Source organism: Rutilus rutilus (assembly GCF_951802725.1).
Source record: "Rutilus rutilus genome assembly, chromosome: 6".
Lineage (NCBI taxonomy): Eukaryota > Metazoa > Chordata > Actinopteri > Cypriniformes > Leuciscidae > Rutilus > Rutilus rutilus.
This window is the reverse complement of record NC_140214.1, coordinates 19,557,041-19,580,908: the sequence shown is the minus strand read 5'-3', so window position 1 is coordinate 19,580,908 and position 23,868 is coordinate 19,557,041. Positions and strand designations below refer to the sequence as shown.

The following is a 23,868-nucleotide window of genomic DNA, read 5'->3' as shown; positions in this document are numbered from 1 at the left end:
ATATAATACAATTAATAAAATATATAATGATTACATTTTATATACATATATATAAAACAGTGTACATTAGTATACAGTATACAGTAACAGTATACAGTACAACAGTATACAGTAAACATACTTACAGTATAATACACTATAAATATATATTACAATATTATATATAATATTATAATATATTGTAAACTTAAATTTTAAATGATTCTACATTTTAGAATATAGTGCTTTTTTATATTTTGTTTTATAACAAAGCAACAGCAGAATTAAATGCTCATCTCTGAGCAACTGTGTGTTGTACTGTTTTTCAACAAACTGGTTGAGTGAATGATTCAACAACTCACTTATAAAGACAGTCACTTGTTGCCACCTACTGGGGTTACAATGTAACCTGAAAAAAAAAATATATATATATATATATTTAGCCAAAGTAGGCTTTACAGAGAGGTGTTACAGATAAAATGTTTTAAAAGGAAAAATGCAGTGTGGTCAATGTCTCTGTGAACTCTTCCTAACCCACATGGTAAATAATAAAATCAGACAACAATTTTTCTCTCAAGTGACAGCACTTGACAGCGGAGTTGATAGGTAGTCTGTTCAGGCAGGATTGCTGAATGTATACTTTTGAATAAAATCAGCTCCAGATGCTGTTGACAGGCTGACAAGTCAAACTGTCATGAGATGAGGATACACATAAAAGTCTTGGATCCTGTGTTCCTACATGTCTGTTAGCTTTCATTCTTTAGACCTCTTTAGGCCTTCTCTCATGTGAACTGAGGGTGGGCTGAAAATAAACACCTATTAAAGCCATTTTATTCCTGTTCTTCAGAGAACCATGACAGCATGAACTCCCTGGACTATGTGCTTGTGAGATATTTTTGGCACAGATTAGAGCATGGTAACCCATGACAGACACAAAAAATTGCCAGAGGGGGCAGGGAGACATGGGCATCACCTAATTGTTGTGACGACAAGATACTTCAGTGCATCTGTAAGTTGAGTTTAGCACATGTGTTATGGCTATCACAGAGGGGGATGTGGATTGTCTTCTTTTAATCTGAGAAACCAGACACTGTGTAGCCGCGTGTTTGATGTGAAATGTCTATAATATGCTTTAGTTGCATGCCCTATTACACACCAGAAATGTTTGCTTTTGACCACAATGTCCTTTTACAATAGGCGGTGTTTAAAAAAACAGCCAGATGAACTGCTGAACAACATCTTCAAATCATTCTGTGGCTAGACTGAATCCAAAATCGTTGTGTTGCTGTTGGATTCTCAAAGTATGCATCCATAATTTTTTAGCTAATACTATAGCCACAAAAAAGTGTAAAAAGGTAATAAATAATTTTAATTCATTTTTTTTTTTTTACCCTGAAAGTCAAAAAAAAAAAATTAAATTACTTTTTTTTTTTTACAGTGTAGCAATAAATTAATCTTCTTTAAGAATTTGTGTTTTCACATTTTAAGGGTTAAGGTGAATTTAGCTTGAAGCTATACTGTACTTACATGGAAATACTGTTAGCATGCTAGAAGAATATGGTATACGGAAATGGCATAGTACAGTAGAATAATCTAATACTGGTGAATTCTCTTACTATATGCTCAAAAGTACAAAAGTCTAAAAGACAAAGATACTCTTATTGGTGCCATATATAGCAGCACAGTGGTTAGAAGAACACACCATTCAATGCACCCTAAGTTCAAATGCACAGTATGTTGATGACTGTAAATATTTCAGTGCATATGTAAAAACATCCATGCGAACAGCTATAGTTGAGCACTCATCCCAATTAAAAATATTGGCTCATGCCGAGATATTTTTGTTTGAAATAACTCTAAAAATTCTTGATTATAAATTGGTTCTGCGCTGTATTATTATGCATGAAGAGCAGATAGTTATTGTTAAAGATCCTCTCTTCCCTTATAGGCTTTGAAGCACAATCAGTCTCATCACTCTTCTCCATCCCTTATTCTGGTTTATTTTAGTGTCACTCCGGAGGGGAATGGGAGAGACTTAGTAGGAGGACTGCCTTCTTTGCTGCAACATTTATTGTTTTGAGTAATTTTTTTATTTCTTATAGCTTCAGATTTTTTTTTTTTTTTTTTTTTTTTTTTTAGTCTTTAATGACCTGAACTGTGCCATTATCAAATAGCGTGACAGTTACTCAGTTAACTTTAAAATAATTTTGCTCCCGCAGCTCCAGATCCATAGTAACATGATCCAGATGGGGGCAGACTTACGTCAACATAACATGAGAAAATCATCTTGGATGTGTGAAATGATGTTATGCAAGTTCAACATGAGGTGTAAAACAGAGTCAGTGTCACATTACCTCCCAAAATTGCAAACCAGAAGCATTTTGAAAGCATGACAGACAGCCAGACAGCCAGATAAGTTCATTCAACATAGATAGTTTACCTGTGTGCTAATCATTCAAGAGCAGTACAACATACTCACTAAATGAGGATAAAGTGGGGAGGGAGCTCCTAGCCTATCACAACCATACATATGGGAGTAAATCTCTCTCCTCTCTATCCCCCCCCCCCTCCCTCCCCCTCTCTCTCTCTCTCTCTCTCTCTCTCTATGCCCGAATGTGACTTAGCTGTGGCTCTGGTCTGCATGCACAGCAGTAGGAAAGCAACTGACACACAGTGATCATCTCTGCTGGCTCCTTGGTTAAATCTGCATGGCGACTTAACACAGAGATTACATCTGCATTAAGAGCACTGTGTTTCACCAGCAACTACACAAGTCAATTTGTTTAGAGCCTGATGCTTGCCTGGTGCTGGATTATTAGGAGGATCATTTCTCCAAAGCGGGAGAAGTGATTAGACATCAGCATGCTGTGCGTTTCTACATAGCGAGAGAGTTTATCAACCTCAGCTCTTCCAATGATCCAGTTTTTCAAGCATTCAGTTGTGTCTTCACTGTGCTGCCTCAAGCTGAGCATATGGTCTCCAAGGACTCCTCAACTACTTCAACTGGTTTCACTCTCCAGTATTCATCAGAGAAAGAATTAATTTGAACAGAGAACAGCAGCAAATTAATTAGTTGGATGTCAGGTTATCTGCAAAGTTTGGACAGGTGAAGGTGAGTGCAGTTTCAGAGGGAGGGGAGAATTTTGGAAAAATCCCTAACAAGAGTGCTTAAGGAGAACCTAGAGAGATGTCCAAACCTTCACGTCTGGTCAAACCCTCCAAGCAATCCCGAAAGGAACCTCAAGGGAACCGTTCACACATGTTGGTCGTCGGGGAGAGGTTGATGAGGGCTGGCAGTGAGGGCAACCTGGTGAGATCCAGACCAACCCAGAAGTCTTCTGCCACCAATCCAGTGGGATCCAATCCAGGTATTACTGCTTCATAAATCTAAATGTTAGCACTATAGCTTGTGATTATATTGATTAAATGTATTTGTATATGTCACACTACAAAATATTACACATATGACCATGTACACACATACAGATGATTACATTTCCGCCATTAGTTTAGATAGCTCGTCTGAGGAGCTATTGTCCAGTATTCCTGACTGCAGCACATGAGTGCGCTTGTATAGTTTGGCTGATACCCCCTCTATATGGGGAGATTAAGACAGGGCTTTAACCCTCACTGTTCACTCTGCTGATGAGTTACATTCCCCTCTTCATCATCAAATTCTTGATCAAATCACTTGATCTCATTGGTGCTATCAAACCAGCCACTCTCAGCTAGACTCACTGAGTTACTCATGTTTTTAGAAAGTGACTGAATATTCAGATGAACACAGCTATATTTGTAAAGCTGATTTAAGCATTACAATGAATAAAAATGGTTTATGAGCCAGAGGATTGTATCAGTCTATCTCTATGCAATTTCAGACTGATTTTAAAGACAATTTATGTTGATTTTATAATCTCAGCTATATTTTAATAAATGAACAATGACATCTGTGTACTTATGTGCACTGATGTATCAACATTTGGGCCCAAAAAAGATTTGAGAAAACTATGTGATGTTCAGAGAGAACAGCAGTAATGAGAAGATCTCTGAGCTGATGTCAGAGCAGTTGACTTGCAAGTTTGACAGTTCGGTTAGGCAAACTGTCACTGCTCTAATTAGGTCAGTTTAGCAACCACAACATGGTAGCTAATGGGTACAAGGATTGAGCCTTTTAATTCAAGTATTATACCAAACACAAAAATGGTATTGTGCTATACTTATATTATTATTTATTATTTCATTCAAATTTTGGTCAGTTATCAGCCACTACCTTCCTTGTAATCCAAAGTTCCACAATAATAACACACATATCAAACATGCCCTTTGGTAATTTAGCTGAGAAATTCAGTCCAAACTCAGTCAGTTATGTTGTGCCTTTGGTTGTCAGAATCAGAATGCTAAAAAGATGGTCTTCATCGCTGAAAACGCCCTTTGAAGCTAAACGCAGTCGTTTATGTTTGCAAGCCATTAAATGGACAGACTGGAATGATGAAACCTGCAACAATTACCCTATACTTTTAAAGCATGAATTTGATGTAAGCAATAGATCTACACATAATATTCACATACAGTATTCTGTTCATAGGGGGCATAATGCCCTACAGTAACAGCATTAAATAATATTTAAATCTATAACAAAATAATAATTCAGATTTTTCTTCTCAGAATTATGAGATATAAGCTCGGAATTACAAGAAAAAAAAGTCAGAATTGTGAGATATAAACTTGCAATAGAGTGCTACAACCATGAAGTGGAAACTTTTTTGAAACTTTTATTTTTCCATTGACTGATACGCAGAACTGTCACTATACCAGGTAGGCTCCGCCCGCAAAACATGTCACCAAAATGTTTGCAGACATTTTTATATACAACGCTATACATGTACTACCATTTCAAAGTTTGGGGTCAGTAAAACAACAACATAATATATATATTGTTATTACATATCTGTCACTACTTGATTACAGTTTGATTTTTAGTTGCTGTTACAGTATTTATGATTTATACTTATTCATGTATAGCGCCTATTTATTATATCGGTCTCCAGTGACTTTCAAATGCCAAAATACCTTTCTTTCACTTCAATGATTTTCACTCACACTGCTTAGAGAGGTATGAGATTGAAGGCACAGCCTTAAAACCACTGTCCCCTGCTGTCACCCATTCCCCCTGTCGGGTCTGTTAAAACAGAGATTTATTCCAGAGACAGCACCAATCCTGCCACGCTGCTGAAGATACAGTACATGACATTTCCACAGGCACAGAATCCAACACAGCGTGGACTCTTAAGAGTTCTTTCTACCCTCAGAGGCTCCAAATGTGCTGAAAGAGATTCCTCTGAAAAACCTGCAGCACCAATTTCCCTCATGAGCTGCCACCTAATTTTAAAGCCTCTTTTCTTGTGGCTATCTGTGCACTGAACTGTAGCCCATGTTTATAAAAAGAATGTATTTTTTCCTATTCAGCTGATCTCCAAATTGCATTTTTAGCAAAAGTTGCACCTGAGATTTGAGGGTTTGTTCACTAACTAATTGTAGACTACTAACTTGTGTGACAGTAGATGAGTTAGTTTCATATTAATGCCGTTTTTTCCAGTAGGTGGAACGTTTCCAACAAGAGAATAATCAAACACACTGGCCTAAATGGTCCTTTCTCTTTCCCTCCTAATGGGTTATGTGCAAACAAAACCCTCCATATTCTGTAAAACAGGTTGCATTGCATCCGGTTCAGATCACTTCATAAATATAAAGCTCTTTTACTCAAGATGCCTTCAAAGGAGGTACCAAAGATGAGCCATGTCCAAAGATGTCCATTGCATATGTCGATTGATATCTTCTTTTAACTAACACTCTGATTTTTTTATTAAATAAAATGGGCCAACAATTAAAATAGGCCAGGTTAGCTGATTATTTAAAGTCGATATATATCGCCTTCAGTTCATACTGCTGTTAACACTTTCTCTGACAAGCGGATGCTATAAGACATGTTTTCCTGTTTGTTCATGTGGACATTAAACATAAAGCCTATTAGCATTGGAAAGTCTGAATAATTCTAAGACAGCTCATTCAGACTGACTTAACTTATATTTTCAAACCATAGATTCACAAAATCTCACTATATTTATGAAATTTGCATAGCATTTGGAGGCTATTGCATGGATAACCCCCCACCCACAAATTAACAGCCTAGCCCTTAAGTAACTTCAAGATAGCTATAGCTTTGTAACACTAACTGCTTTAAATTATGATTGCCTTTTTAGTGCTAGCTTGGGGAAAAGAATAAGAAATACATTTCAAAAGAAAGTGATGGCTACAGAAGAAATGGTGAAGAAATGCAAGGCTGGAGATCATTTGGGCCCCATATCTGCTAAATTGTGGGAAAAATGTAAAGTTCTCAGAAAAAAATAAGTTCCTCTAGAGTTAATGCTCATCACACCATAAACCCTAAGAGAGAAACAGGATGTTTAGAAAACACTTTAGTGACTCCAAAATGTGTTTGTTTTATCGTCAAAAGCTTAAAATTTCACTAAATCAGCTTACTAATCTGCTTATTGTACACAGAAAAATTAAGATGTCTTCATCTTGCTATAGTGAACTGAACTTTGATGCTCTGTAGTTATATAACCTCTCCACATCTGCCTCTGATGCACTAATGTAATACAGGAATTAGCCAGATCTTCATGTGCCGTTACGTCAGCTTAATCAGCAGGAAGCGATATGGTTTGACATCAGTGTGATCTCACACAGGATGTGTGCATGTCTTGTCCCGTTCCTCTCTGCTGCCCTGTCCAACCTAATTTTTGTCCCTGCTGCCAGCTTAGCTCTGTAGCATTCTCAGTGTTTCCACAGCTTTGGAGCAAAACAATACAGAAAACACAGAGAATGCAGAGCACAACAACCTCTTCTAAAAAGATAAAATAGATTTTTGAAATTATGAAGCTTATTTTTTCCCAAAGATTCAATCCTGTGCCACTGAATTAACATTCCTGTCATTCAGTGGCACGTTCTGCATGGAAGAACTGCAGAATGCGGGTTAATATACTGGCCACTTCTGTGCAATTTTCTGATAATGATTTAGATTTTAAAGCTGCTGTGAGCATGCGTTCAGTCTAATCTCCAATCCAGTTTGTCCGTTTATATAGTTGCTGAGCCCAGGAATATCAGTCCTCACTGTTGAACCACAGATACTTCAAAACTTGAGTGGGCCAAGATCCACACTGCAGAATGCTTAGCTTGGCGTCTTCAGACTGAGTTATTAAAGATACACATCCCCCCCACAACGAAATTGGGCTATAATGAGACTTAGAGGTGACTGGAGGGAGAAGACGGCAGTAGCTCTTCCTCAGGTTGCACTATACTTCTTCTCAGATAATTTATTTCCTACTCATTATAGTCAGGAAAGAAGATTAATTTCAGACCATTTGCCAGCAGAGGCCAGTCTGTGTAAAATAATAATTCTGTAGAGCTGATTTCAAAGTTTATGTTCTATTTTCAGTTGTTTGACAAGCCACTGACTTTAAGCCGCTCATTTTATTTTGTTTATTTTGAAATAGCCTGACGTGAGTAAAGTCACACTAATCAGACATTCACAATGTTTCACAACTATAAGTGTTGTAACTGGCAAGAGTGGTGTGTGGTATTGAATGGAGACAGTTTCCTGAGGTAACAAAGGTGGAGGTCATGTTTAATAAAAAAAATAGTGTGGTTTGGTTCGCCTCTTCTCTTTCTCTGCCGTCGTGCCGTGTATGTTGTTTCTCGCTCTTCACACACACTCAGACAAGGAATGAGATGCATTTCCAATAGTATGATTTGGTGGTTTTGTGGCTATAGTACCAGATAGCTGGTTTTGCTATTTTCAGGACATTTTTGTAAGTTACGGTCATGCCAGTTTAGTAAAAGTTACAGTGCACATTTACAAAATAGGTGATAAGGGACCCAGCATTAGAAACTTTCAATAAGGAGAGAGACCTGACAAAAAGCAAACTAAACGCAAAATTAACATTCCAAGCTCAAAACCCTAACTTTAACTAATGTTAAATTTTATGAAAATATTTCACATAAATGAAAAAATATATATATACTAATAATAATATTTTACTCGACTTAAAAAATGTAACGAAGCCAAATATAAGATATTTATGATTTATTTATTTTGATTTTCATTTGAGTTGCCGGTAAATTTAGCTAGAACAACCACTAAAAAAACATTTACTCTCCTAATGAAGTGCCAGGCAAACCATGCTGGAAACTACAGACCTACTACCCAGTTAGTTATGTCAACAAAAATTATTCATGTAGTCCCAACAAAAAAATACTACGTTAGTTCAGTTAAGTCAGCTCACTGTAACAAAGAAACGTGAACAAGCAGCAACAATCTTTTTTCTTTTTTTTTTTCTTTTTTTTTGAGATGGCATCTTCTAAACATAAAAACATCCTGACCTGAGTCATTATCAGAACCAGCAAAATAATTGGCAAGCCACAGATCCATGAATGAATAACTGAATTGTACATAAGTAAACAAAACATCTCCTATATGATTTATTTGTTTGTTGTTCTCTAGAAAGCACTATGAAATGCCAACAGCGAAAAAGAATATCGGTAAATATGTAAAATTATTGATACATTTATATCTACTGCCACTGGTATTTTAACCAAAGGATATGATGAAAGCAAGGTTTTTTTTGTTTGTTTTTTTCTACAATGGCACACTTATTCACATGTGATTTTTATTTATTTTACACGGGTGTGATCAAGCAAAAATTTCAACTACATGGCTGACCAAAAAAAAATAGATAGATAAATGAATAAACCAACATTTGCTGTATTTCATAATGTGACAAGTTTTGGAAGTGATAAACTGCTTCAAGGTGCATAATGAGCCAAGAACAAACTAATGTACATAACTTGAGCTCTTTATTACTGCCCATGCAAGAAAAAGCTCTGTCAGAGGTCTGTACACATCCATCGAGAAATGGCCAATTTTTAAATGGCTTTTATTGCACAGCAATGAAAACAGAATACGTCATCTTTATGCTTGGCTGCAACTGTCCTTTTAGATAACTACCACAGATGCTGTCAAATCACAGAAGCATCTTGTAGCTGTCATACAAGGACAACACTAAATTTCCCAATGCTTCAACTGCAGCCAAACAAGCCAGATCTAACTGATCAAAAGCCACTGTTTTAACATGCCACACTGTTCCTCTTTATAGCTAGATATTTGGGTTCATGTCTGAGCCCTTGTCTCGACAAACACTAATGTTTTGAGTGCTTTTTCATTTTCTTATATATCTTTGTAACCACCAGAATCAGAGAAGTAAAGTCTGTAAAATTCCTTCTGTTTTAATGCAAGTCTTGTACGATGTAGGTGATTTTAAAATAATTCATTTTGTAGCTGGATGCATTGCATTGTAGCCAAAAGTAAAAAAAAAAAAAAAAAGGTTTTTTTTTTTATGGCCATTTTCAGCCATTGATAAATTACAGATTTAGATTACATTTGTCACTGGTTAGTTTGCCAGAAAGGCTGGTAATTTGGTACTGTACACTGCCTAGTCCACAGGATAGTATTATGTCTTGTTTAGGCACAGCATTCAAAAAAAGAGAGATTTGAGTCCCTCATTCCTGCTCTTTGAACCACCTCACCATTGCTCCCTGTCAGAAGCTCTACACAGGAGCAAACAGCAGAGGAACGATCCTTCTCAGGACCATAATGAATTTCTCCTCCGCTCATCTGTGCTGTTTGTGATGTGTGCTGTACACGCTCACTGAGAGTGTAGTGAACCATTGCAGCATGGCAGTCCAGTGGACCCTGCTCCAGGGCACAAGTGAACTAGATCAATCAGCTTGGCTTTGTCAACCTAGGAAAACCCTCCACCACCACCATTACATCTGTGTCCCTCCCTGCACTGTGATGCTTTAAGGTGTCACATTCTTTTGGCAGCCTTTTTTTTTTTTTTTTTTTAAACACTGACTGAGACAGTTCTTCAAATACATCCTTTATGTCTCCTACAAACCAGTTCATGAGTGACTTAGTGGCGTTTCCTCCGAGGAGCCAAGGGAGGCAGTGTCTCCTCAAAAAAAACGAATGAGAAAATAATCGATATTACAAAAATAAAACGCAAATATCACAATATCGTTAGCCTCATAGCATAATTGCCTAAGTAATATTTAAAAAAAAAATGACTTGGGCAATTATGCTATGAGGCTAACGATATGTGACATAAAAAAAAAAGTGTAAAAGTCACTCGGTTTTATAAAGTAACACTGTCCAACAGCCCATTTAGTTTAAACCCTCAAAGGTGCAATTTTTTCCCCAAATCCTGCCCTGAAGCTAATTTCATTGGTCAAGGTTACAGTGACAGGTAGGGCAAAGTGAATCTGACAGGTAGGGTTGTGAGATCCAAGCGAGGGCAAAGTGAAACACGAGTAAATCTGACTGCAGTAGATGTGAAAGATAAGAATAAAAATGATGTTATTTAAGCCAGCGCAAATACCTGTATTTACATCCTGTTTTCGGTCGAAGTCCAAAGTAGTCGATTGCCGAGTTCACGCCCATAGGTTTAGTTACCTATGATCACGCGCGTGAACTCGACAATCGACTACTTTGGACTTCGACCGAAAACAGGATGTAAATACAGGTATTTGCGCTGGCTTAAATAACATCATTTTTATTCTTATCTTTCACATCTACTGCAGTCAGATTCACTCGTGTTCACTCTGAAGGAATCACTCACATTGGCTGTGCACTTGTAATGACACATCAAGGATATTAAGAGGCTAAAAGCAGGTTTAAACATTGCCCCATTGAAGTCAACAGGGTGCAAATTTTAAAAAGAGGATAACACGGTGTAGGCAACACCAATTTTTGTCGTTGTTCTCTGTATTGACAGCACTCCAAATGTACAAAAAAATGAGCTCAATGTTAAAATTGACCGGAGTTCTCCTTTAAGAATCGGCTGTGGAGTTTCAGCTGAACTGGTTTGGGGGAAGAAATCACGCCCCCCAAAGCATGCGGTGAGTTTGATGGGGGGTAATTGAGAATGAATGGGGGAAAGTCACGTGAGAGGAGGCAATACCTCCATAGCGCTATGATTGGATATGATCGGTTATGATTGGCCACCGGTGTTTGCTAATAACAAGGGTTTCTGAATTCTACATAAAGGCCCTTTATATTAAAAGTTGTTTATATTTTTTAAGTCTGTTAGTTAAATGTTAAAAGTGATGGCTTCCAATTATTTAAAGGGGAACTAAGCAGGGTTTTTTAGCTTAATTTACCTCAAATGAACAGCTTCGGAGTCATTGGAATGGTTATATTACTTTTTTCGGGTTGAATGGTGGCCGTCTCGCTTCCCCCTAGCGCCTGTGAGCGGAAAAAAACATCCTTGCAACTTTACCACCGGTGTGGTGAACAAATGAGTCCTATTGAAGAGATGAGTCCGAGCTTAGGACCCGATTGGTTCAAAGCACGTTTTATGGGTAATCGCTTTAGTGCCTGGTTACAAATCATACAAAATCACTTTATTATAGAAGACGTTTGTACTACGTTATAACGAGTCATTAATGTATTTTAACTTATACGTTTCATATACTAGTATTTAACCGAAGGTATAGATTGTGAAATTAAACATCTCGTTGTTAGTGTGTTTTTTTAGTTAGCTTAGATAGTAGCATAGCATTCAGCTAACGTTATCCGATGATCGTGCTAGCTGAGCTTTACCTGAGCTTATACTGCCCTGATACTGCCTTACCGTATTCACAGCAATTCGTAATGCAATTATATATGTCATTATTTTTTATCGTAATAATCAGCGCAATATGTTACAAGTACAAGATAATGTTTATTTGTGTATATTACTATTTTTCAACAGTTCAGACATTTAAATAAATGACAGAATGCTAGCTATGTTTTGTGGGTACTTAGTATAAATATTAATTGGTTGTCTAGCCTTGACTAAAGAACAGTATAATAAAATTACGGTGGGTAAAATTATGTTCCAGGCGGCATACATGAGCGCTGGATGCCCGGTGATTGCTTGGATCTCACAACTCCGAAAACGTCAGATAAAAAATTTAAATAGGCGCTATCTGTATAAACAAACAACATATTTGAGCTTCAAACAACTACATAACACAATAACAGTAGTATTTTTAAATTTTGCGGTCTTTCTCCTCTGCTATTGACGCAACTTGAGATTATAGCAGCGGGATTTAGCATTCTACATAAAGCTACCACATAATAACACTAAAACAGCTCACGTTAGCTACAAGTTATCGAGAGAACAGATTTAGATCAGGCATACTACTGGCATACTAATGGGGTCCTAAGCTCGGACTCATCTCTTAATAGGCTCTATGCACGATTGCTTCCGCCTTTTGTCTCAGCCCGCCCAGTTACATCCGGTGCTGCGTCGGAAGCCGTTTTTGCATTCGGTGGAGATAATGGTAAATTACACTCGCTGTTTACAAGAACTTCCAGCGGTTAACGTGAATGATATTAACAATATTGTGAGGCAGTTAGCTGTCACACCTAAGAGTAAGAAAGCAAAGGGCTTTAAATTATAGATTTCGAGCTACATCGACAACTTTGAGGGTGAGTATTCTCTCATTTCATGGGAAATCCGACTAGCGAATCGGTTTCTAAAATCGTTGTCTCCGTTTTTGAGAAAATTAATTTTATGAAAGTTTTGCCGCTGGTACACTTCGCTATAGAACGCACTACGCGGAAGTAAAGACGCTGGCTGAGATTCTACCGGAAATACGTCAACAGCGTTCGTGCATAGAGCGTATTGAACTCATTTGTTCACCACACCGGCCTCAGCGTCAGGAAGTATTGCATGATATCAGGTCTCGCGATGTAACGAATTGCTTTACAGCACTACATACATTTATATGCTAGCCTTCTGTGTATCATACATACCTCAGTGGACATGGCTCTTTGCGTTCGCTGGGCTTCTTTGAAAACAAATGCACATGACCAGAGTGAGAAGATGGGAGGGGGGAGAGTCGCCAAAGTTTTTACGACTGTGTTGTCAAATAACTTTTCCAAAGCTGTAGGGGGAGCTCTACAGAGAAACCCGCGAACAAAAAGCAAGAAAACAGCGAAGAAATGGCCAAACACTGCATAGCGCCGCTTTAATGTTGAATGGCTTTAGTTACTAATTTTATCCCCAGAAATTGATGAAATGAAAAATCCATTTGCCATTGATCAGTATCAGTATTGGTATCAGTGATACTGGCATTGATTTTGACATTCAGTGTGATATAAAATATATTACAAATTGTAATGTTAGGTGTGATTAATTAAATTATTTCAGAAAAAATTTGCAATTTATGTTAATTTCTTTTTATCAATTGGCATCACTAACACATTGTTTTAGACAGTCTAAAACAAAACCAGACATGTACATGGACACTGAAAAAAGCTGAGTGGCGCTGATTTGCAGTCAATTCTCCTTTACTAAAACCTGAAGTCTGAAAGAGTTTCATGAGTGTGTCTTGTATCCTAGAGACCTGGTGTATTTATACCCTCCTTATGGGTTAGCTTGGAAACAGAATACCATTAGTGAAGAGCTTAGAGGTATAAACTTGGATGTGGCAGCTCTTAAGTCTCTTATTGGTTGAATAAAGCTGACCTGCTCAGGGACTTTTATCTGTGTTGTTGGTGTCTATCTAATGGTGCTGAAAGAGGAATGACTAAAAATATGATGTCCTCTGGGCAGCCCTTCATATAAATGTCAGTTTTGCCCATTGGACTGTATAGTTGGACTGTTATCGCTTTGTTCTCAGTCTTTCTTTTAAATGTTAAAAGTGGGTGGGGAGAAAGTTACTTGATATAAAAAGTGCAGTTTTGAACATTAAAGCTGCTGGTAATTTTGAGACTCTTAAAACCTGTTAACATGTATATCATATGTGTTACGTCTATCAGCATATTAGAATGATTTCTGAAGGATCATGTGACACTGGAATAATGCCATCACAGAAATAAAGTACAGTTTCATAAATATATTAATTTTAAATTGTAATAATATTACAGTTTTTTTTTTATCTATCAATATGAAGAGAATTGTTTAAAAACACTTTAAAACATCTTACCAACGCCAACATTTTGAGTGTTAGTGTATAATACAGTATAAAAGTATGTTGTTTAGAGACTTTGGCATTGTTGCTTTGGCTCAAAGCCTTGTTGATTCTTTCTTTCTCGCTCTATCTGGGGATGGACAGGAAGAGAGGGTGGAGGAACCAGCTATGGAAATTGTGATTAACTAAAACAAGCAAAACCCTTTCCAATTCCTGCAAACAATGGGCAGGTGTTGGAAATATTATATGAAAAACAATGAGGGATGGAATTTTTTGCATCTTCTGAGAAACATCTTGCAATCCCACTTCATTAAGGTGGGGGTGCAGAGATCAAAATCAGCTCTACTGCTTTAAACTTTGTTAAAAATGTTGTTGAAACCTCTGTTGTTGTCTGTTCAGGGTCACAGGTAGGGTTTGTTGCTGAAAAACGAGCCCCTTGCTGACAGAATGAGAGCTGTGCTTTGAAACGTGAAGGAATGCTCTCATTGGCTTTATTGTGTTCTTTGTCTTAAACCCCTGATGCCTTAACCTGTGTCCAAACCCTCTGGAACCACAAACATAAACACTTCTTAATTGTCTATGCCTTTTAGTCAGTGATCTCTCGATCACCTCTTGTCCTGTGTTTGCTGATAGTTTACAAAGGTTAGTCTTACAATAGACCCTCCTTTTTGCTGCATCTCTAATTCACACACTGTCTAACTTACATACATTTCAGCTCTGAAGGGCAGAGAGTAGAGCAGTGGTTCGAAAAGTGAGCGAGACACTCGTATATTTAATAGAGGGAGGCAGTGTGAGCCTCACACCGAGCAGGATGCACATGCAAACTTACTCAGAGGACATTTACAGCTGGTGAGTTTTTGTAGGACTGAATTACCCCTATAAATGTCAATTCATTTATAGGCACACATTTCATAAACTGTAGTTTGGGATGCTTCGGTTTTATGTTTGTATTGTTGCTTAAGAACTCCTTTGCAGATTTTGAACTTTGCCATTGAGATTTATATTGCACGGTTTAACAACCACAATCAGCCTGTAGTAAAAGTGCCACAATTATTTAGACTTAAGCATTTTTACAAAGCTTTTTGTGAAGAGTGTGACATTTCAGATTTTGAAAGATCATTTTTACATGACAAGCATGTAATATATGTTTATGGCACTAAGAGCACGTTATCATACTTAATCTACCTCACTCTGTTGTACTGTTGTATTTAAGGTAAATCCATATTTATGCACCACGAGTGATGAAGTATGTATGGTCATGTCATATAATTCATTTTCAGGTTATTAATTTTCAGGAATTGGGAGCTTGTATCATTTCAGCTGATTAATTTAATAGAATAATCGTGGAATGAAAAATTGGCAGTTGCTAAAAAGGTATTAGCATGGAGCCAAAAGTTTTCACTTTTCTTGTTCCTCTACTCAGAAAATGTTTGAGTAGTGCTTTATTTTGGCGAACCACATATGTGCTTGTATGATTTAGTAACAGGAACAGTGTTTTGGCTCTGTCTACCTCGCTTTCAATAGATTGACATTGGCATAATGAGAGTGTGAAATGTGCAAGTGGAGTGTTGCTCACCTCATTTGCAGTAAAGATGTTATTTGTGTCATATACTTTCACACATGCTGGCCAAGTGATCGTTTCTTGCATTAGAGAGAGCAGTAAAGCAGTCATCTCCGTTTAATCTAAAGTTCTGTCCTTTAGTAGGAAATAAGATGTCTGATAGCTTTACGGTCTGTTGAAAACACTGCAACTAGATGCAGCAAAGCCCTTAAAATTAAAAAACTCTTGGTGATAATATTAGAACAATGAGTTGTCTTAATTATGAGTTGTTGTTTTGTTTTTGTTTTGTTTTTTGTATTAAACCAGTTCAGCACAAACTATGGTCTGTTACGGTCTGTTAAAAACACTGCATTGCAACAAATCAAGTGCTGGGAATGGTCCATAGCAAAGTATCCTTTCACCAGTATTCCTACAATACTTAACTTTTGTAAGTAAATTATTTGCGGATGAACATTATTTAGGTTATTATGTGGGTTGGGCTTTGTAGCTTTAACAACTTTACAGCCTCATTAAAGTTGCGATGTAATGGAAGTACTGACAGATCTTTTCTAATTGTGACGTACATCCAAGTTTAATGGATTATTGAAAAAGTGAAAAAGTATGTTGGTGACTTTGTTCTATCTAACTGTTGTGAATAGATTTTGACATGGGCGTTGCTCTCAAAAATGAATGAAAGCTTGAAGCTGATTGTGAAGGGGCGGGGTTTAAGCAGACGAAATTATTGGAGAAATCCAGCGTACGACACCAGAGAGAAGTTTGTCGTTTCACATGATCTACATTTTGATTAAACATAAGGAGGTTATTTTCTGAAAATTTCTATAGTCAAATAAGATTTTCAATATATAAAAAATGTATTGTTTCAGAATAATGCAGGATGCCATTTAACATGCTCTGCATATGAGCCATGGTATCAGTAATGAGCTGGCTATGCGCAGACGGTGTCACAGAATTGAAATCAGGGTTCAACTTCAGATATTTGTGATAGATTAACAGAGATTTGAGTCCTAATGGGGTAGAATGCAGGGCTCTACTGTGAGCCAGCTAAATGGTCTATGAAATAGCACTGTTTGATGAGGCTTAATTGTTGTTGAGGTCTGCTGAAATGCTGATGGCCATGCATCAGCCCAAATCCTTTGAGCCGAAGCATTTGTGTGAGTGGGTGCTAGATGGGTTGCATTCCGATGCTTTGCTGACTTAGGGAGGATTTGTATTTGACGCGAATGTGCCACCAGCGCTGAGTTAGAGAGCAGGAAAGGCTCATTCAATATGTCCAATAACAGCATCAAATGTTTGTTTAATACATTTGATGTCATTCGAAGTAGCAGGTATTTATGCAACAGGCACATGTTTGTACAGGAAGTATACATTTATTGGTACATTGTATTATGTTTCTACATTTTATTTAAGTGCCCCTATTATGCTATTCCAAAGGTTCCTAATTTTGTTTTGGAGGTTTCCTACAACAGGTTTACATGCATCAAAGGTCAAAAAACACTTTCATTTTCTCATAATATATATTGCACATCACCTAATTTTTGAATGATTCTCAAACGACTCGTCAGATGAATCAGTCTCTCTAAATACCTCCTTTCCGAGAGCCTACTCTGCTCTGATTGGCTAGACAGCCCAGTCTGTTACGATTGATCTACCGATTACAGCGAGTGTCGGAAACTAAACGGCCATTACCATAACTGAACTTCAGCTCAGGAGGCTTCCTCAGCTCAGTCCTAAGCGATTGAACACACTGTAAAGACAGTAACGATGACATCAATTTTACCATATCAATCCAAACACGAGTCCGATGATGAAACATTGGAAGAACTAGTTATTCAACCCGAACCTCCATCGCAAGGATGACTTGAGCAGGACGTTTTTCAGTGACTTCTCGTTGTGAGGTACATTATGAGATGTTGCAACTAATTCCTCAACATCAGCATTAACAAATGTATCCCAAGGCGTCATATACTGACGCTTTTGACATTTCGTCTACATCCAACGCACATGGCACCCTTTAGCGTCAATATGAGACGCAGATAGATATGGGCCAGAAGGCGCCTCCTAGCGGTCTAACCCTAACCCTACCCCAGACCTAAACCTACCCATAACCGAACAAAGCTCTGTGCATGTCATATTGACGTTAAAGGGTGCCATGTGCGTTGGATGTAGACGAAATGTCAAAAGTGTCAGTATATGACGCCCTAGGATGAGAATGCGTTGGTCCATCAACAAACTGATGTGTATATTTCTAATTGATTGCGGTGCACATGCGGGAACTGTATTAACCGTTTTAATTACGGCGCATTTGTTGCGTATGCGTAACTGAGCACTAATGTGAATGACTGATGTAACATTAAAATTTGCAAACCAAATCTTGCTTCCTTTATCTCAAAATAGTAAGAACAGCAGACAATCTGCATTAATCGACACAGTAGGTAAATAGTGGGCCTACAGCAAATTAGCAGAACTATTTCAGTAAGTCAGTAATAATGTGAGTTAACCGGAAACTTGCACAATATAAAACACAAAATTGCGTATTTTGAACACCCGTTAAAATATCAATAATTATTCATACTTACAGGTTGTGATTCTGAGGAGCAAGATGGTCCAAATAAACTGGGTAAATAAAAAGGGTTTTGCGAATCCTGCGATGAACTCTGAGATTCGAGAAGCAGTCGTCAGTAAAATTACATGTTTGAGGGCTGGTGAAGTTGTTCGCGGACAACATACAACATAGACGTGCATTATGCAAATGTAGATTGTCTATAGTGACGTAGAACTGTAACGCAGTGGGATTCGAATTACAGACGACTCGTATAGACGGTTCAGAGTCAGGAGACAATAACATTATTTATCGTCCACTTTCGACTTTACAACTTTGTAGAATGGTTACATTCACAAACAGCTATTACACACTGCATGAAAGGGAATATTTAAAAAAACATAATGGGAGCACTTTAAAGTTACATATATAATTATGAGGAACTAGATTATTGGATCACAAGTCCGTGGCCCCCCTCGGTAGAGATCGTGTTCCAGGTGGGTGGGGGGAGTAGCATTTATCGACATGCAGGGCCCACTCCTCATTGCGTGCCCTGCGGGCCTGTCCGCTATGCCACTGTGTCTTTGTACATGCTAAGGATAGAAAGACAGAGCACGCATCAGGTCGAGTGTTGCGTATTATTAAATGGCCTATAATAAAATGTGTATAGTGCCATTTTAATGTATTTACCTACTTTATGATGTTTACACTGCAATGCCATTAAAATATTCATTATTGATGTAAAGAGTTTTATACTTCTACATTACATTTTAATTGTACTTAATACATTTTAATGCAGGAAAGACAATGAAACATTTTGGTGAGCTATAGTTTCTTAACTTAGTTGAGGATAACAATGTATTTTTGTCTAACCCATATTTTATTTATTTATTTCACAAAATTTGCTGTGATATCAAACAACAATTGCTTGACCCCTACCGCCCTATGGAGTCACAGACCTCATGTTGAAGACTGTATAGGTCGAGAAAACCACTTTCTCAAAAAGGGAATGAATTCAACTCCTGTCGTTGAGTTAAAAGTTTGAATCGCCTTTATTATCATCTGTGTAAAGGGACATTCACTTTCTGGACAGTAATTTGGGCAGTGATGTGCAGATTTTTTTTGGGCCATTATACAGAAAGAATAAAACTATAGGCTATATTTTAAATGTTTACCTGTGCAAAACACTAATATATTGGTGTTTATATTACTAAAATACAGATGGCCAAGCTAACACACTTCAAATCCAATTTTGATTTCATTGGGTCTTTAAAGGATTTGTCACTGCAAATCATGTCTGCTTCAAGGAGGAAATGACTTGAACTATATGATTTTAGTGTATCTTGGCACTCTTGAAAAAAAACAAAAAACATTGTAACTTCAAGAGTTGTGTTTGTGCCTTTAACTCAACGCTATAGGGACGATGCATTCTATCAGCCCAGTTTACTGCTCAAAAAACAATGAAGCGATGATCACCAAAACCCAAAGCATTTCACCCAGTGCATCACGTGCAGATTCTGCACTAGCCTGCTAAAGTCTCTGTGTGTGATGTACTTTAATGAGCTCTCTCTGTGCACATGTCCATTTATATTCTGTCGTGCTCTAGAACCCTGGTTAAGCTCAGCTGAAGTTCACATATTAATATTTACACTCCTTTGACAATCTAATGCAAGTTCGCCTCATGAATCATGCTTTTCAGAGAAGACTGCAATTTGTTCTGAGCTTGGAGAGAACAATATTTAATTTTTTTTTTTTTTTTAATCAACTTCACCATATCCTCAGCACAGCAGAAGTACTGGTAAAACAATGAGCTTGCTGGAACAGTCTGAAGTCATCCACGTCATGTTTCTGTATAATTTCAGCTGAGGAGCATTTTTCCCTAGTTGTCACTTATACTGCTTACACAAATTGGGGTGGAATAAGGTTTACAGTTGGGGGGGCTTAACAGTTCAAAGGGGGCGCTAAGAATAAACAATTCATTGCATCAATGACTTCAATACCCTGCATTTATTGCATTTTACTTATTTAATTTTCCATTTTATCTTAAGGTCACATTGTAAAGTCTACAAAGAACTAAGCACTGTATAAATTTTGCTTAAAACCTTTCAGCTCTTAGAATCAATAACGGTTTAATGAAACCTGTAGACTTGCAGTCCCATAGACATAGCCTGTAGGCGTAGCTACGTATTTATGTCCATGTAGGCCTATATATTATAACATATAGTGAGAGCTTTAAAACTGCAGTAAGCTAAATTAAGAAATGCGCTTTGTGCTTTTCAAAAGTTGTGACAAGGTGTTTTAAAACATGGCGCGAGAAACTGACAAAGCAGAAGACATGCAATAACGGTCAAAGACGCCTGTTCAACACATTGATCTGTTTTTTCCCTTTATTTTTTTCATCACCAGGCTAGCTAGGGTGAACAAAGTGCAATCATTCATATTAAAATCTACGTTATTTGACGTTTATAACGTGAGTGAATCTTCAAAAAGATCAGTGTAGCTAAGGTTAGCCTACTCACCAATAGCAGATTACAAGAGGACATGTCTGTTATCTTCTGAACTATTCCCGAGATGTGTCTAAAGTCTGCAGTCTTTTTCTTCATTTTTAATAGCTCTCCAATATGATGATCGTTTGTTGATGAGGAGCTTAAATTCTCTAATGCGCTATTTGCATATTTCGCTATGCTAATTCAATTGACTCCTTCCCCATTGTAGGCACATTTACAACATGTATTAACCCCCTTTTTAGTTTTTTTTTTATCATCTAAACATTCAAAAGGAAATATAAATAATTTAAATAAAATTACAATTTAACCCTTTCACGCATAGTGGTCACTACAGTGGACAGCTATTAAAAAAGCATTTTCTTGAATTTGCACGGGTTTTTATGGCAAAGTTGCACATCAGCCTCTTCATTGGACCCTGGTGCATCATCCTATAAATTGCAACCAAGTGGCAAGCCGTTGTGTTTCGATTTTTTTCCCCCTCCAAACCAAGATGGCCAAGGGTCAGTCAGACATGCCAAGTTGCTCCAGAATATCCACCGATTCCTTCTATCCTAGGAGACTCTTGTAGGTAAAAAAAATATTGCAGCATCAAGCAATATCTAATGAGTCATATCACAGTAAAATTTTCCAAGTTTTGATTTTAGATTGAGAGAAAACTCTGATTAATCACATGTCCACTGTAGTGGACGTCATGCATCAACTGCTATATTTCAGCTACAATTCATAATTATAATGTGAATATTGTTTTTGACATTTAAAACTTAAAAACTTAATATGCATTGATTTTTTCTACTGTAAATAAATGTATTTGTATTATTAGAATGTAATTTACATTGACATCGGAAAAAGTCATGTGATTACATAATGTATGACACTTGTAATGCATTACTTGTTAGATCAAAAAGTAATCTGATTTCATAATGCACGTTATTGTAATGCGTTTTTTTACTCATAACATCAAAAAGTAATCTGATTACATAATGCATGTTACTTTTAATGTGTTTCTTTACTCATAACATCAAAAAGTAATCTGATTACGTAATGCATGTTACTTGTAATGCTTTTCCTTCCTCATAACATCAAAAAGTAATCTGAGTAATGTGCGTTATTGTAATGCATTTCTTTACTCATAACATCAAAAAGTAATCTGATTACGTAATGCATGTTACTTGTAATGCGTTTCTTTACTCGTTACATCAAAAAGTAATCTGATTAGGTAATGCACATTACTTGTAATTAATTATTTGTTAGATCAAAAAGTAATCTGATTAGGTAATGCATGTTACTTGTAACACATTACTTGTAACATAAAAAAAGTAATCTGAATGGGTTATGCATTTTACTTGTAATGCATTACCCCCAACACTGATCATTTCAGATGAGATTGAAAAAACGTATCGCTAGGTTTTCTCAGAGGAGGGCTATGATAGAAATGTGCATGTCCATCTTGAACATAATCAGAATTATCAGCTAATAAGGGTACATATCCATACTCTGGTGCACTGGAGGGAGCATCTGAGTGGTTTCCACAGTTGTACCTTGACAGGCTGTAGAAAATTCTGATGGAATCACGTCCTCATGTTCTGATATCAAAGATACGCGTAGTGCAACTTGTATGAAGTTGTATGAAGCCTTTGCAATATTTTGCATTTATATTTTTTGTATATATTTTATAGTTTTCACATGATTTGATATAATTGCATTGATTAGTTTGTTAAATTCACATACTTTATCTGTTTGATTATTGTCTTATATTTATACAGTATATCTTCAGTTTAACCTAACCGCATGCTGTCCACTCAAGTGGACATCTGAAGATCTCTTTGAAAAATTTGTAAAAAAATTAAATAAAAATCAATTCTTGTTTTTCATGCCCAAAGAGCAATAAAAACACACAGGAAAAAAATCCTGACTGAGGTTATCATAATTCATGCATGAAAGGGTTAACTTAGGCTATATAGTGTATAAGTGGGTGGGCTGAAGCTACAACTTGTCAGCCCAGCAAAGTTGTCATGATCACCAGTGAGAGTGCCCGTCATTACCACCAGAGGGCACTCCACCCCTGACTATTGTCATTCCCTCATGAAACTACATTTCCCATAATCCTTTGCCCAGACCATCATCCATTATCACATTCACCTGTGTCTCGTTATCTTGTTTACTCACCCTATATAAGCCAGGTTCTTTCTATCATTCCCTGTGAAGTCTTGTATGTGTTCCTGCTTTTTTGAGTGTTTCCACTGGTGTCTGTTTTTTGGTATTTGACTGTGTCCTGGGTTTCCCAGTCTCACCCTCTGGATTTTTTTTTTTTTGGACTGATTTACTGTGCTCTGACCTTTTGCCTTTCTTTTACTACGATTGTGGATTACCCTTTCATTAAAACTGCATTTGGATCCTCAACCTTTGTGTCTAGGAGCAGTTCCTCACAAAAGTGTTGCTGCCATAGTTTATACCGTGTTTTAGTTTTAGGTGAGGAGGCGAGTTGGGTTTGGCTTACTGTTAGTCTGTGTGAATTACATGGGGGCAGGAAAAACAGCCAAGGTCGAATGAATGGAAAAGCCTGTGCAAGGGGGATCTGGGTGATAGCCTATTTCCTGACTGTGTTGATGCTGGTGTCCAAGTGCATTGCCAGGTTAATGGAAGATTCCTACGCTCTTCACTTCACTACAGTTATAGTTCTCTAACAATATGCTCCGATCCTTGATGGAAAGCAGAGTTGAACAGCTTGAAGTTGAGTTTTAACAATTTTTCTTTTCTTTTTTGGCTCGCTAAATTTTGGTTTAAATATGTTGTTGCTACACTGAGCGACTGATACTCTTGGCTAAAAAAAGCACTTTACAGGTTTCTATGGACACGGTCTACTTTAGACTGCGAGAGGCTACCAAAATAATTGCAAGGTCATGGAATAAGTTTTTCAGGAGAGGTACATTCCTCTCAGTGTGTGAGGCTCAAAGACAGCCAAGAAAAACACTCACATACAGACTCCTATCATTTTATTGGACACTGTTTTTTAGAAAGCTGTGCTGGCTTGATATTATCAAATATTTGTTAAGTTAATATTCAAATTTCAATTGGTGTTTATTTTAACACATAAAAAATAATTTTCATTTGAAAGTATTTCCATATTTTAGTTCCAGGTTTAACCATTCAAATTGTCATATTGAAAACTGTCAAAGACATTTAGTTAACCAAACTGAATTTACTCA

The 23,868-nt window shown here is 37.1% G+C and overlaps 1 protein-coding gene across 4 annotated transcripts in view; it reads left to right on the top strand.

The window, feature by feature from the left end:
* The first annotated feature begins 2,116 nt into the window (after window positions 1–2,116).
* LOC311292063 (sickle tail protein homolog) overlaps window positions 2,117–23,868 on the top strand; it is a 57,898-nt gene continuing 36,146 nt past the window's right edge. For all 4 annotated transcript variants that reach the window (XM_084411516.1, XM_084411518.1, XM_084411517.1 and 1 more), the window contains exon 1: window positions 2,117–3,347. In XM_084411516.1, the coding sequence (XP_084267642.1) occupies window positions 3,167–3,347 (181 nt within the window). In that variant the 5' untranslated portion in view covers window positions 2,117–3,166. The remainder of the gene's footprint in view (window positions 3,348–23,868) is intronic.